The sequence below is a fragment of the Acomys minous genome, assembly GCF_964271855.1.
Source record: "Acomys minous genome assembly, chromosome: 19".
In the NCBI taxonomy this organism is placed as follows: Eukaryota; Metazoa; Chordata; class Mammalia; order Rodentia; family Muridae; genus Acomys; species Acomys minous.
Window position 1 is genome coordinate 4,235,359 of NC_140499.1, and position 12,652 is coordinate 4,248,010.

A 12,652-nucleotide genomic window follows, 5' to 3' on the forward strand; every position below is an offset into this window, starting at 1 on the left:
GAAATATTGTGAATGAATGCTGAATTAAATTTGACATCATGTGGTAAGAAATTAAGAAACAATGATATCTGTTACAAATGTTATAATGAGTGCTTTAGAAATATAATTTCCCTTGATATTACTTTTCATCTCTTACTGAATTCTTCATAGGACCTCTCCTTAGTGAATAGGATTAGCCTACACTTTTTTATTAACTAATTAGAAGCTGGATCAAATAATAGAAAAAGGAACATATATATTATATTATATTATATCATATTTTAAAAGCTCTAATTGTATACTGATCAGTTAGAACATCAATGTGATATTTTATAAAATTATGGTTTTAAAGAAAGACACATGTGAAACAAACAGTTTAGAAGCCACCTAACTATGACAGATTTCCCTACAATTTTAGAGTTGCTTCTTTCTCATCATATTACATTTTTGTTGGTGATAAGTCTATAGAAGGAATATTTTGTATATTGTATGGATATAACGCCTGTCAGTAAAAAATATGTGGCTAGTAGGATAGGTATAATAGAAGGTGGGACATCTGGAAGGCAAAAAGGATTCTGGAATAGAGCCAGGAGTCAGAGATTTACCATAGAAGATGTGAGGCAAAGGGACACATGATACCTAGGCACAGAAAACCAGGCAAGTGGCTGAATGTAGATTACAATGAATGGGTTGTTAAGTTATGAGTTAGTCAGGGAAGAGCCTTGCTATGTGGCCTATGCATTTCTAAATATATTTGAATCTCATGAGTCTCTACTCTGGGACTTTAGGGCTGGGAGGAAAAAGAACACAGTGTAAGTTACTTTTTATAATGACATCAATACAGATATCTCAATTATTTTTTTAATTCATGTTTTGCAAGTTTAAGAAGAAAAATATCTTATGAATATAGTGCATATATTGTGTGGACATTAGTCCAACATACCACTAAACTAGTGAACACAAGTGTGACAAAGCTCAAACAATACTTCACTTGTCTTCGCTTCTTTTCCTGGAAAAAAAATCTCCGAAAAATAAGCTCCTGGGAAAGTTATAGAGGGCAAAAATGCTTTATGCATACAAAGTTAAGCACACAGCTTACCTCTTCAAGGATTGAGGTGTTCATTGGCTCTTCCTGGATTACCAGGAGTGATGTTGTCTCACAGCCTGGTGATCTGAAGCTGTCTGATGAGACAGGCTCTGCCCTATCTCCCAGAATTTACTTATCACAGATAATATACTTTCTTTCCCTCTAAAACTTTGAGTATTACTTTTAGGCCACAAAACCCATTCTTATGAGTGATGCCACTTATGCCTAAGTGACTTCTATGTTTTCTTAGTTCCAAGCCCATCCAGAAATCCAGTCATTATGTTTACTTCAGTCATTCTCCCAGGACCTTTATCTAGAGCATTGTTCCTCAGTCAACAAGAAACTATCTTAAGGATGAAGCCTTATGTACTTTGCCAGTGATTTCAAAGTAAGCATATCTTAAGCTTGTTGTACTCCTTGGAGCTGAGTTAATTCTTATCAGAATATTTTTGCAATTGTATTGTGCTTAAATATAGCTAAAGGAAAATTTTTCTAGGCAAGGCTCTAAAAATCCTGGTCAAGTGACAGTTAGAATAAAATCTGCTGTGCAGTTTCATTCCTACCTCACCCTGATTATTTCTTCCTATCTGCTGTAAAGCCTGCAGGGGGCTCACCCAAAAAAAAAAGAATTAGTTTAGCTCACAGTTCACAGTACTGTCACAACAGGAAATTTGAAGTAGTTGGTCACATCATATCCACATAAAGGAACAGAGAGCACTGATTGTATATCACTGCTCAATTCAGTCCATTCAGAAACTATGGAGAGCTATGTTGGGTGTTCCTACCCTCAATTAACATAATCAAGATAATATTCCATGGTCATCCCAAAAGACTCATGTCCCAGGTGATCCTCTGCCCCAACATGCTGATAATTACCACTATGAGGATGAGTGTCCAGGATTGTGATCACTGGTGATTATGCTTTTAAATCAAAATGTTCAGTTAATTCTTCCTTAAGATAACTTTTACTGCACTTAATTTATTTGATTGTATCCATTTCTGAGTTCCATACTACACTACTTTGCATGGATATAAGAAAACATTCCATAGGGCTGGAGAATGGCTCAGAGGTTAAGAGCACGGACTGTTCTTCCAGAGGTCCTGAGTTCAATTCCCAGCAACCACATGGTAGCTCACAACCATCTGTAATGAGATCTGATACCCTCTTCTGTTCTGTAGCTGCTGTACATGCATGCAGAACAAGATATACATAATAAATAAATAATTTTAGAAAAAAGAAAGAAACATTCCTCTATGTTTATGTTTTGTATATTTTGAATTTCCAGCATACTGCCAGTGTTATAAAAAAGTGCATAAAATTGCTAACTAGAAAATGAATACATTTAAATTAGTATAAATCTGAAGAAATCATGTGATACTTAATAAATATTCTGAACATGAATATTGGCACACCATAATATGGCCAGTCATTCCACAGATTTTAATATTGTTATAAAAGTTCATCATGTACCCTTATGCCTTCATAGCAGGACTGATCATTAGACAGCTCTCCCAAACAGACTTGGTGTTAAAATATAGTGCCTGTGATACATATTTAGATATGATTAGTACCACCATACCAAATAAATGTTATTATTTATAATCTCAAAAAATAATGACAAGCACTATGGGTAAACTATCCTCCTTGCAGCCATTTCAAATATTAAGCAATTTGAAGCATGATTTTGAATTATCCATTTGAGTCTTTCTCTATTCTTTGTTTTTTCTCCCAATATCTGTCTCATATTTCAATTTCTTGTGTTTACTCCTCAGGTTCTTTGAAGCACACAGAAACTTTAATAGCACTCCCTGTGTGACAGCTATCTCATATATTGTTCAATCAAAGCTTGCCCAGTCTGCTCTGTAACTGTTGGTTTGTTGATTGGGGTTTAACCTTCTCTTCCAAAGAAATATCTCTATAAGTCAGAATTCTTCATAGAGCCTCAGTATATGACAGTTGTTTTTTTTTTCCTGCTTCATGTTGTTTGTCAGGTGAGTGAGGTGGTAATACCCAGAGATGAACAGAAAAGACATATATAAGTTTATACTGAATCATAGCTCATATCTTTGAATGAGGTGAAGTTGGAACACTTGTCATGCAATATATAAAACAAAACAGGCCCAGCTGGCCCAAATCAGCTTTCCAAACCCACCATTCTACCAGGCTTATAGTTTCCCCAAGATCAGGAATGGTTTCAAGTTGATATGAATATGACGTCTTTTCTTTTTCTCATGTCCGTACTTTACTCAGAAGCTCTAGGAAGTTAATTACCATGAACTTAGATTCCATACAGAAATTAACCTCCAGGGAGATAACTTTATTGAGTGTGCATGTGATACTAAAAAATATATATATATGTTTTTAGTAAAAATGCGTTCTTGTTCCAATTTTCTTATGCATATGTACCAAGACAATATATTGCCAAACAATAAATATCTAAGTTGCTGAAAATAGCACTGCTTTGATTTGAATCATATTAATTAGATTTATAAAAATCTAAAGCAGTGACATTCCTCTCAAATATGATTTTTTCTTTAAACATTTCCATTTTAATTTTTGTGTGTTTATGCAGCTATTTATACAGGGCTGCCTGTGAACGTGTATACACATACATGTGGAAGCCACAGGCTCAAAGTTGTGTGTCACCTCTCAAAAGTAATTCACCTTATTATGAGACAATCTCTCACTGAACCTTGGGGATTCACTGATTCACTGGACTAACCACACCTGGATTTCTGGTGAGTTCCAGAGGTATTGCTCTTTGCCTTCCCAGTGTCATGATTATAAATGGACAGCACTACACTCAGATATTTACTTGGGTCATGGAGCATCACATTCATGTGCTAATGCTTACCAGTATACAATGGACCTAAGAACTAACTAGCTCTACAGTACTTGATTAACTTTCAAAAAGTTCAATTTCTCCATTCATATTATAGTTAACTTAATTATTAATAACAATTATGTAATACTCATATTTATGTGAATACATATTATATCAATGCTAACTAAAATATAGTATTTATACTGTATCACTTATAAAAGTCAAAGTTCTAGAGGATGAGGATCCTTAGTCCCTGCAACAAATTTGATGAGAAAATAACAATACCATCTACTTTGACAGAATAGTACAAATAATTTTCATAAAATAAGTTATGATTATGGATAATTCTTTTTTGCAGGCGAGATAATAGAAACAATTTCTCTTTGTAGCCATGTCTGTCCTGGAACTCCTTCATCTCACAGAGATTCCAATGCTTCCCAAGTCCTGGGATTAATAGTGTGCACCACCACAGCCTGGATGATTATGGATAATTTCTTAAACATTAAAGAATCATTTCTTTTTGTTTCCAATGAGAATGTTGTCAAGTAGAAAGGATTAAATAATAATCTGTATTGAAATCACACAAAGTATTTACATATCAGGATAGGATTCTTTTATCAGATGTTGCAAAATATCAATAGAACATCTGCAGAAAGAAATGCAATTATTTCGGTCAACTGAGTATTGAATGGCAACTTTTCGCTAAGTTAACTGTGATCAAAAAAGAATGATTTCTAATTTATATAAACACATTGTCATTATGATCAAAGTAAAGCAAAAATATGCGGACTTATATCTTCTTTAAATGTGCCATGCATTTTGTTCCTGCCTTTTTGGCTATAGCAGAAATTAATTCTTACCTTTGTCCCTTAAACTTTACTTATTGTTAAAGTTTACACAAAGCTCACACATGCATATATTTTTCTGTATGCTGATTTAAGTGTCAGACCGGTAAAAAAAAATAAATTAGATTTTAAAGAAAATTAATCTGTGCCACTGATGCTTAGATTAAATGATGTTGAAACAATTTGGATATGACTGTAACAATTTAAACTATAAACCTTTTAGTGAATTACTATCTAAATGTTAAGTCTTGTATTATAGAGATGTATTGGGATGAAAATTATGTTTCGAGCAGCAATGCAGGAACTGTAAGGTTAAATGGCATGAGGAAGCATCACTTCAATTGGTGCTATAAACATAGTGAGCATAAATGATTTGATGTACTAAGAAAGGTAGGTCCTCTGATGTGATTTGCAAAGAATAAAAACACTGATCTAGAACAAAAATTATGTCAAACAGGTGGTAAGTGACAGAAGCAATGTGACTTGGACCATCATTTTTTATAAATACTACACCCTTAATTGGAAAGCATCTGTCTTTTCATTTCCTTTATGGCAATCTCTACTTTCTATTTAATCTGTGCAGAATGCTTCTCCTAACAGGTGCAAGAGCGTTTACAAATTTAGAACCTTATTTAAATGTAGCTGAAAACCAGACATGTTTCAATTAATAGGGATATATCTTATAAGAAGAATCATACTGACAATTGGAAAATATGTTACTCCTGTGCAATTCTGAGCTTTAGTTACTGGAAAGTTAAAGATGCAAAGGAAATGCAAATATGAATGGTCCTTTAAGCAATTTCAGTTGATATATACTTAAGCCCACAGAAAATATGTAGATGAGTTTTACCTGAGAATATGGATAATGTGAAGAATTAGACATACATATTTTGTACTATTGGATTTCATTAAAACAAAAACTAATAATATGCTACATTTGTAACAAATTATCCATTTAAAATAGCTTGTTTTTCTAAAATCCAATTTTTCACATGAGTCAATTGTTGAAGTTAAATGAAAAGAGGTCTCATATATCTGTGGTTTGATTTTCACCACTTCAGATAACTAGAGTTATCTTTAGTCCAAAAATACTAAGTGAGAAGCTTCAGAAATTAATAATAAATTTTAATGCATATGATGATCATTGTAACATGATGAAATCCAAGACTATTGTGATTTCTCCTAATCAAAATGTAAATGTCTATTTACCCATGTTTTCCTTATAACCTTCCTAGTGGTTTCTTAGTCACCAGGTATTAGACTGATTGCCTAGTTACTGCAGTACAGGTGTTTATCTAATCCTTTAAACAATCCCTATTGACAAGTGTAGCAATGGCAGAATTATTTTAATATAGTATGCTGCAGCAATTATCCTATTTTATTGTTTGTTATTGTTAATCTTGACCTGTGTTTTGTTAAGAGCTTATCTGTACTACAGGTGTATATATACAGGGAATAAATGTAAATAGTGCACTTCAAGAGGTTAGGTGGAAGAAAAGCATGTGGCCAGCATGAAGGGAGGATTCAGCCCAGATGGAGAATGTTAGCAAGTATTTGGGATTATGAATGGGAGGCAAATTGATAGAAAATATTAGAAGCAGATGGCCCCACAATGGGAAGTAGTTTAGAGGATTAATGTCTGCCCTGCCCCACGTTAACTAAGGATATTTTAAAATAAACAATTGTCAGTGTCTTAATTGATTGCTAGCTGGTTATACTGAAGTAAAAATAAATATAGGCATCATAATAAACAATTACTAGGCCACTAAAGATAATTTTAAAACAATAGATATATTTGTGGGGAAGGAACTGCTAAGAACTTGCTTACATTGGCCATAATTTTAGAATGTCCCACACAGGACTCCAAATAAGCCTGGAATTTCTCAACATTTAGAAATGGACCATAAATGTGATTTCTAGCTTGTTTAACCATTTCCCCAATTTTATTTGGGCCCCTACTAAGTACTATTCATCCCAATTCAGCCAGAAGAAGCTTTAAGAGAACGATGTCCCATTTTCTTTAAGAGGGAGTAGGTAGGTTTTTTGTTGTTTTCTTGGGCAATAGAGGGTTATTATCAATGGGAGTTGGTTCCAAGTTATTATTGGTCTTATTTAGAAAGAAAACAAGGTTAGACTCAGTGATGTCTCATTTCTCCATTATCTTACATTCTTAAGTTTGGAGATAGGGGTTGAAAAGAAAGAAGGGGAGAATATAAAAATATATAGGGAAGATAGAACAAAAAGTAGATTAGTGGATCTACTCAACTTCATGCCTCAATTGCCACTCACATGGTTGTTTTTAATTCACTGGTATAGAATTTTTATATAGATGCAAAATAAGTTTAATTCTAGATACAATGGCAAAGAATTCAAATGTAAGTTTATTCTTCACACACATTATATATAGTCTAATATTAGGTATTGTACCCATATAACTTGATTAAAATACAAGATTTACTTCAATTAGTTTGAAAGTGCTCTTACAGATTGTTTAGGATAAATAAATTATATAAATTAATTGTTAGCTGATACATGACAATCACTAGTTTACTTTTATCACAAGAAAACATATCTTAGGTGCTGCAGATAGATAAGATTCTATAGGAAGATAAGGTAGAACACCAGTTCTTAAGCATATAAACATTTGTGATACTCTAGGTTAATCATATAATTACCAAGTTTGGAAGAATCAAGTATTAAAGAAAAGATTCATCAATACGGTAAACTGTCACATGTATCATAGAAAAATGTAGATCAACTCTTAGACAATTTCCATAGAGAAGGAGGATCCAAATGCTTCCAAAAATCTATTGTTTTTCAGTAAAGGGCAGAAGAAGCAAAATATATTGATGGACTTAATCCCAAGGCTTCTAATTTGCTTTGGGAATAGTAGAAAATGTGTTTAAAGTCATCCAGATAAGGGTAAGTTTCTGTTTTTTTCATTTTGTTTATCTGTAGCCTTGTGACATATCCTTCATTTTAAGTTCCATTACATCCTTAGCATGAGCAGGTTAATTTATTATAAGTAATTTACAATTAGTTTAGGTATACAAAGCAGCACAGTATATGTCTAAATAAGTTGGAACTGGTTGCTTCTGCATCACTCTGACCAAATATTTGACAGAAAGAACATAAGTGAAGGAAGATCAACTAATTTTTCTCTCACAGATTTGGAGGTATTACAGTCTATAAAAACAAGAAGGCACAGCAGATTCTGGTGGTGGAAACATATGGTAGAGATTATTTACATGGCAGCAAGAGAAGAAGCAAAGAGAGGGTAGAAACAGTTAAAGTAGCAGCCTACTCCTACTGTGTCTATCAAACAGATCTTCTAAGGACATTATGGCCTTTATATTAGTGTCAGAGGCTGAGGATCACCTGTAAAAATTGCATATTAAAATGAATATAGTAGAAAGTACTATTTCTGTGTCAGTTTTCTTTTCTTTTCTTTTTTTCTCTAGATATAGGTAAAGTATCTGTGGCAGAGAGACACATGAAACTTGAGAAATGATAGATCTTCAGAAACAAGGTTCTTGAATACCAACGGACATGGAATTCTACTCTAACCACTACAAGTGGATATTATATTTTGAAAGCCAAACAAATCCATGACAAGGCTCTCATTTCCTTGACTACTTTACTAATTGGTATAGTAAAATATTTTAATATCCTGCTTGAAGCTTTTCAATATTTATAATTCCTCTTAATAGGTGTGTTCAAATATTTATGATTAGCTAAACTGAAAAGTGAAAGTTAATATCTGTTCTTTAGAGAGTTCCCACAAAATTATCTCATCATAAGCAATCTTATTTTGCAAGGGACAAATCTATTTTTTAAAAAGTCTCCCCTACTAAATCAGCATAAACAAGGCAATTCATCATTAAAGCATGGGGGATGCTCTACTAATTACTTTTATAGAAACAAATATTTTAAAATGATGATTTGGAAGGTGAGAGTTACGAATTATCAGTAGAGTTTGGAGACTGGGTCCTTTAGATTAAGGCAGTTCTATAAAAGAGATGTTGGTTTTGGAGGTGTCTCCATGATAATAGCATCCTCCTGGAGGCTTGCTTGACCCCATTTCCAAAAGTGCTTCCTCTCATCTGCCTGCCCACACTGCCAGGTGATCATCATCAAACTCGACATTTATTCACCTTAACAATGAAACCTCTCACCTCGCACACTGAAGTGTGCTTCTATGTTGTTTGGAAATATGCCACTAATCTGTGGATCCCACATCCTGAGAGGGAATTGTGATAATAGCAATAGTTGGTGATTTACGGGATCTCGGCATGAGTGCAGTGTTAGCTCAGCCCTGCTCAAGTACAATCTCATTTAAACTGCACCCCATTCTATAACACATGCTCCATGGTAAACCAAAGTACTTCACATTAAAAATAATTCCAAGGGGGTTAAATAATTTGTCTGGTGTCGGTGTCAGGAACTTACTCAAATACCACAGCTATGCTAGAATTCTCTAACTTGTGACTCAAAAGTTAACCAAAATCAGTTAGATGGAAACTAACTGGAGCTATCATTCTACCTGATACTATGACAGGAGCTAAATGTGTCAGGATTGGGGGATGAGAGAAATTCAAAAATATTGAGCCGGAAAAATTAGAAGTTATTTATTAATGTACCAATTTACTAATGTGCATATATTGAGTTTGTGAAATAGAACCAACATATCTACATGTGTATACATTTTTTAATGTGGTGAATGGAAACCAGAAAGATGGCTCATAGGCAAAAGCACTGCCCACATAATCCAGATGACTTGAGCTGGGTGCCCCGATTCCATGTGATGGAGTAAATCTACACCTGATATCTCTCTTCTGAATTTTACATGCCTGCTGTGACATGCACATCAGCCCATTTTCACACAAATAACAACAGTAATATCAGTTTCTAAACATATTTAAAGATGGTTGATGAAAATATTAACTTAAAACAAGTTAATATGAAGTATTATTTCCACATTACCAAAGAACTAATCTCCCCACAATAGGCTGCAACTGGAGCCTGTGTGCCTTTGTAAGATTCAGTGGACAATGATCCTTGTCTACAGGGAAACAAGTGTGGAACAGAGAGCTCTGGCTGTGGATATATAGAAACTAAACCCAGCCAAACTCTACTAGAATTTAACTGGAGGTCAATCTACAAAAGCATAACTTAAATACTCCTTTCTGGAAGTCTCTACATTGAAGGTATATTTCCGTCTATTTTTTAGTCATTATATTATCCACATTATCCTGTCCTGAAGCAGGGTACTCCAGAGCCCCTCACACACACATGAACGATGTGGGCAAGAAGCTTTAGATGTACCTGTGACAAAATTCTGAGAAACACTGAAGAACTCAGGTTCATAAGATAGACAAATGAGATTAATTAAGACAAATCATGCTTTCATGTCATTCTTTAGGGAAAAATCTTTTCAGGCAGGCAAACTATTGACAAACTTTGGAAAGCTAATCCACAAGATTCCCATAACAAGAGCACATGAAATGCATTTTCCCTTGGGCAAGGAATGGAGAAACTTCTGCCATGTGTTTCTGAAAACACTGAAGACTATAATTGCATTCTGATGTTAATCCAACAACTGATGTTTCTTGTTGTGAAGCTCCCTGTGAAAATGTGAATGACAGTGCCAATCATTCTAAATTGAACTGAACACTCTTTAAAAGGCTGATGTTTTTAAGTACTATTACAAAGCCTCTGAACAACAAGGCTGCTAAATACAAATTGCCAAAGCACTAAGAATGTTACAGTTATATAATTCCTAATTGTTTATGGAATCTTCTTGTTGTAGGTAGTTTATTGTATGTATGTGTAATAATATAAAAGTATATGTAAAAATAAAAAATTAATAAAAAAGAAAGAAAATTGAGAAACTATAGGCCATAAAATCATTATGTTTCAATATCAGTTTTAGTTGAAAAAACTAATGTTGATGCTTCCCATTGAACAATGTTGTAAGTTTAAGGCATTGTTACAAATGTACCTCTTGTTGATGCTATTCTTTATAATACTTGCTAACAGCTCTTTTTAAATAAATGTCTTATGCTATTCAATGTAAGGCTGAAAATCTTAAGCTATTTTAATTACTTGTGAAATATAAAAGATTTAGCTTCTATGTATATATGTATATATTTTAATCATTTTTATTAATACAGTATTTTCCTAAGGGAGAAAAAAAGATGATTTCACAATAAACTCACTTCCTACAGTGAACAATTTGGTATGAAAGATGAATATGAAGCTATGTTAAAATCAAATCTGCACATCTGCTACATTGTGTGTGAGCACTTTACATGTTTAGAAACAATTACCTCTAATGCTTTGATGTCCTCATAAGCAAACTGCACAGTTGGAACACCGAGATGGTTGATGAAATAATCAGCATCACCTTGTATCTGTACGGAGCTGACATTGGTTCCTGGGCACTGAGCTCTTCTTATACAGTTGGACTTAGTTTTCTGAAAAACATAATTTAAATATTTTTCACATATACTAATGCTTCCCAGATGATTTATAAGGCAGTGTAACTCAAAACATGATCCATGGCCCAGAGAACCAATCTATGTCAACGAGATGCAGGTTTAAATTGCACATGACTAGGCTTTATCATGTCTTCTATATTGGGACCATTTGTAGGTAGTGGCAGGAATCTGTTTTCCATTTCTTGTTTATTACTCCAAAACTCACAGAAGTATGGCTAGCATAAAGACAGATGAATGTGAGTCTTATCCTTAAACATTGGGCATAGATACACACACATACATACACACACATACATACATACACACACACACACACACACACACACACACACACACACACACACACAATGCTTTTAAATCACTGTTGAAATTTGAAATCACAGCTACTGTCCATATCAATTTTTAACGTTACATTGACAGCCCTCTAGACACTCCTTTTTTCATGTAAATAAGCAAACATGATGTGGATTGAGTCATTTACTCCTTAATTGGCAGCTATTGAACTTTCTTGCAGCCTGAAATACTTTAAATAAAATGTCTAAAAGTCAAACCACCACTTAGCCTTTGCCAGGACTAGTCAAAAGCTCCAAGGATATCTCCATCACTATGGAAAGAATGGAAACTGATTGTCCAAGGTCTCCAAAGCACAGCCTCAGCTAGGGCTGTTAGAGACAGCTTACAGCCAACTTTCAATAATACACTTTAAGGAATCATTTCCACCTTGACAGAGGTGGAACAGTTTTCATGATGCAAGGATGACTATAACTAGTACTAAAACAATGGACCTTGGTTGGCTCAAAATACAGCCTTAGTGATTAGTGTTAAACGATGATGCTGTAATTGGCCTAGGCAAGTACCTATGACTGTTCCAGACTAAATGACCAAAAACTGTGATTGGTCCAGTATTCCCAATTACCATAATATTAACAGGATGCTGATCTGGAAGACACTCTCCTGAGCTGTGTCTCTCCTGACTTACGTAGGCCCATTATTTTCTCTCCAGTAGTCTTTTATTGACTACTTTTTAGTAATATGAGCAGAGATGAGATCATTGAAGAAAAATGCATAAAAAAACAGCATGAGGTAATAGACTATGGTGGTGATAGACAATCACAGTGGCTGCTACCAATCTGAAATGGTGTTTGTTTTAGCTTGCAAGGATGATGCAGTAATGCTCACCACAGACCTGATCGCATGTGCTCAAATACTGCCTGACACCCTGTAGATGTGGTGACACTGTGATGCAAGACAGAATAGCCCAGCCTTTATATGGTAACATGTTTCCAAGCATCGGGTTCTGGCTTCAAACCCAGAACATCAGCAAATATCCATGTGACTACCAGGATTCTATTTTCAGCAAATTGCTCTGCCTGAGTGGCACTGACTACCCTCTTTACCCAGTCTTAAGGACTTACC

The 12,652-nt window shown here is 34.3% G+C and overlaps 1 protein-coding gene across 6 annotated transcripts in view; it reads right to left on the reverse strand.

Moving 5' to 3' along the window:
- Nucleotides 1-12,652, reverse strand: part of NAALADL2 (N-acetylated alpha-linked acidic dipeptidase like 2) — a 1,351,869-nt gene that overhangs the window by 212,753 nt on the left and 1,126,464 nt on the right. For all 6 annotated transcript variants that reach the window (XM_084769006.1, XM_084769005.1, XM_084769007.1 and 3 more), the window contains one exon: nucleotides 11,066-11,212. In XM_084769006.1, coding sequence (XP_084625132.1) covers nucleotides 11,066-11,212 — 147 coding nt within the window. The remainder of the gene's footprint in view (nucleotides 1-11,065; nucleotides 11,213-12,652) is intronic.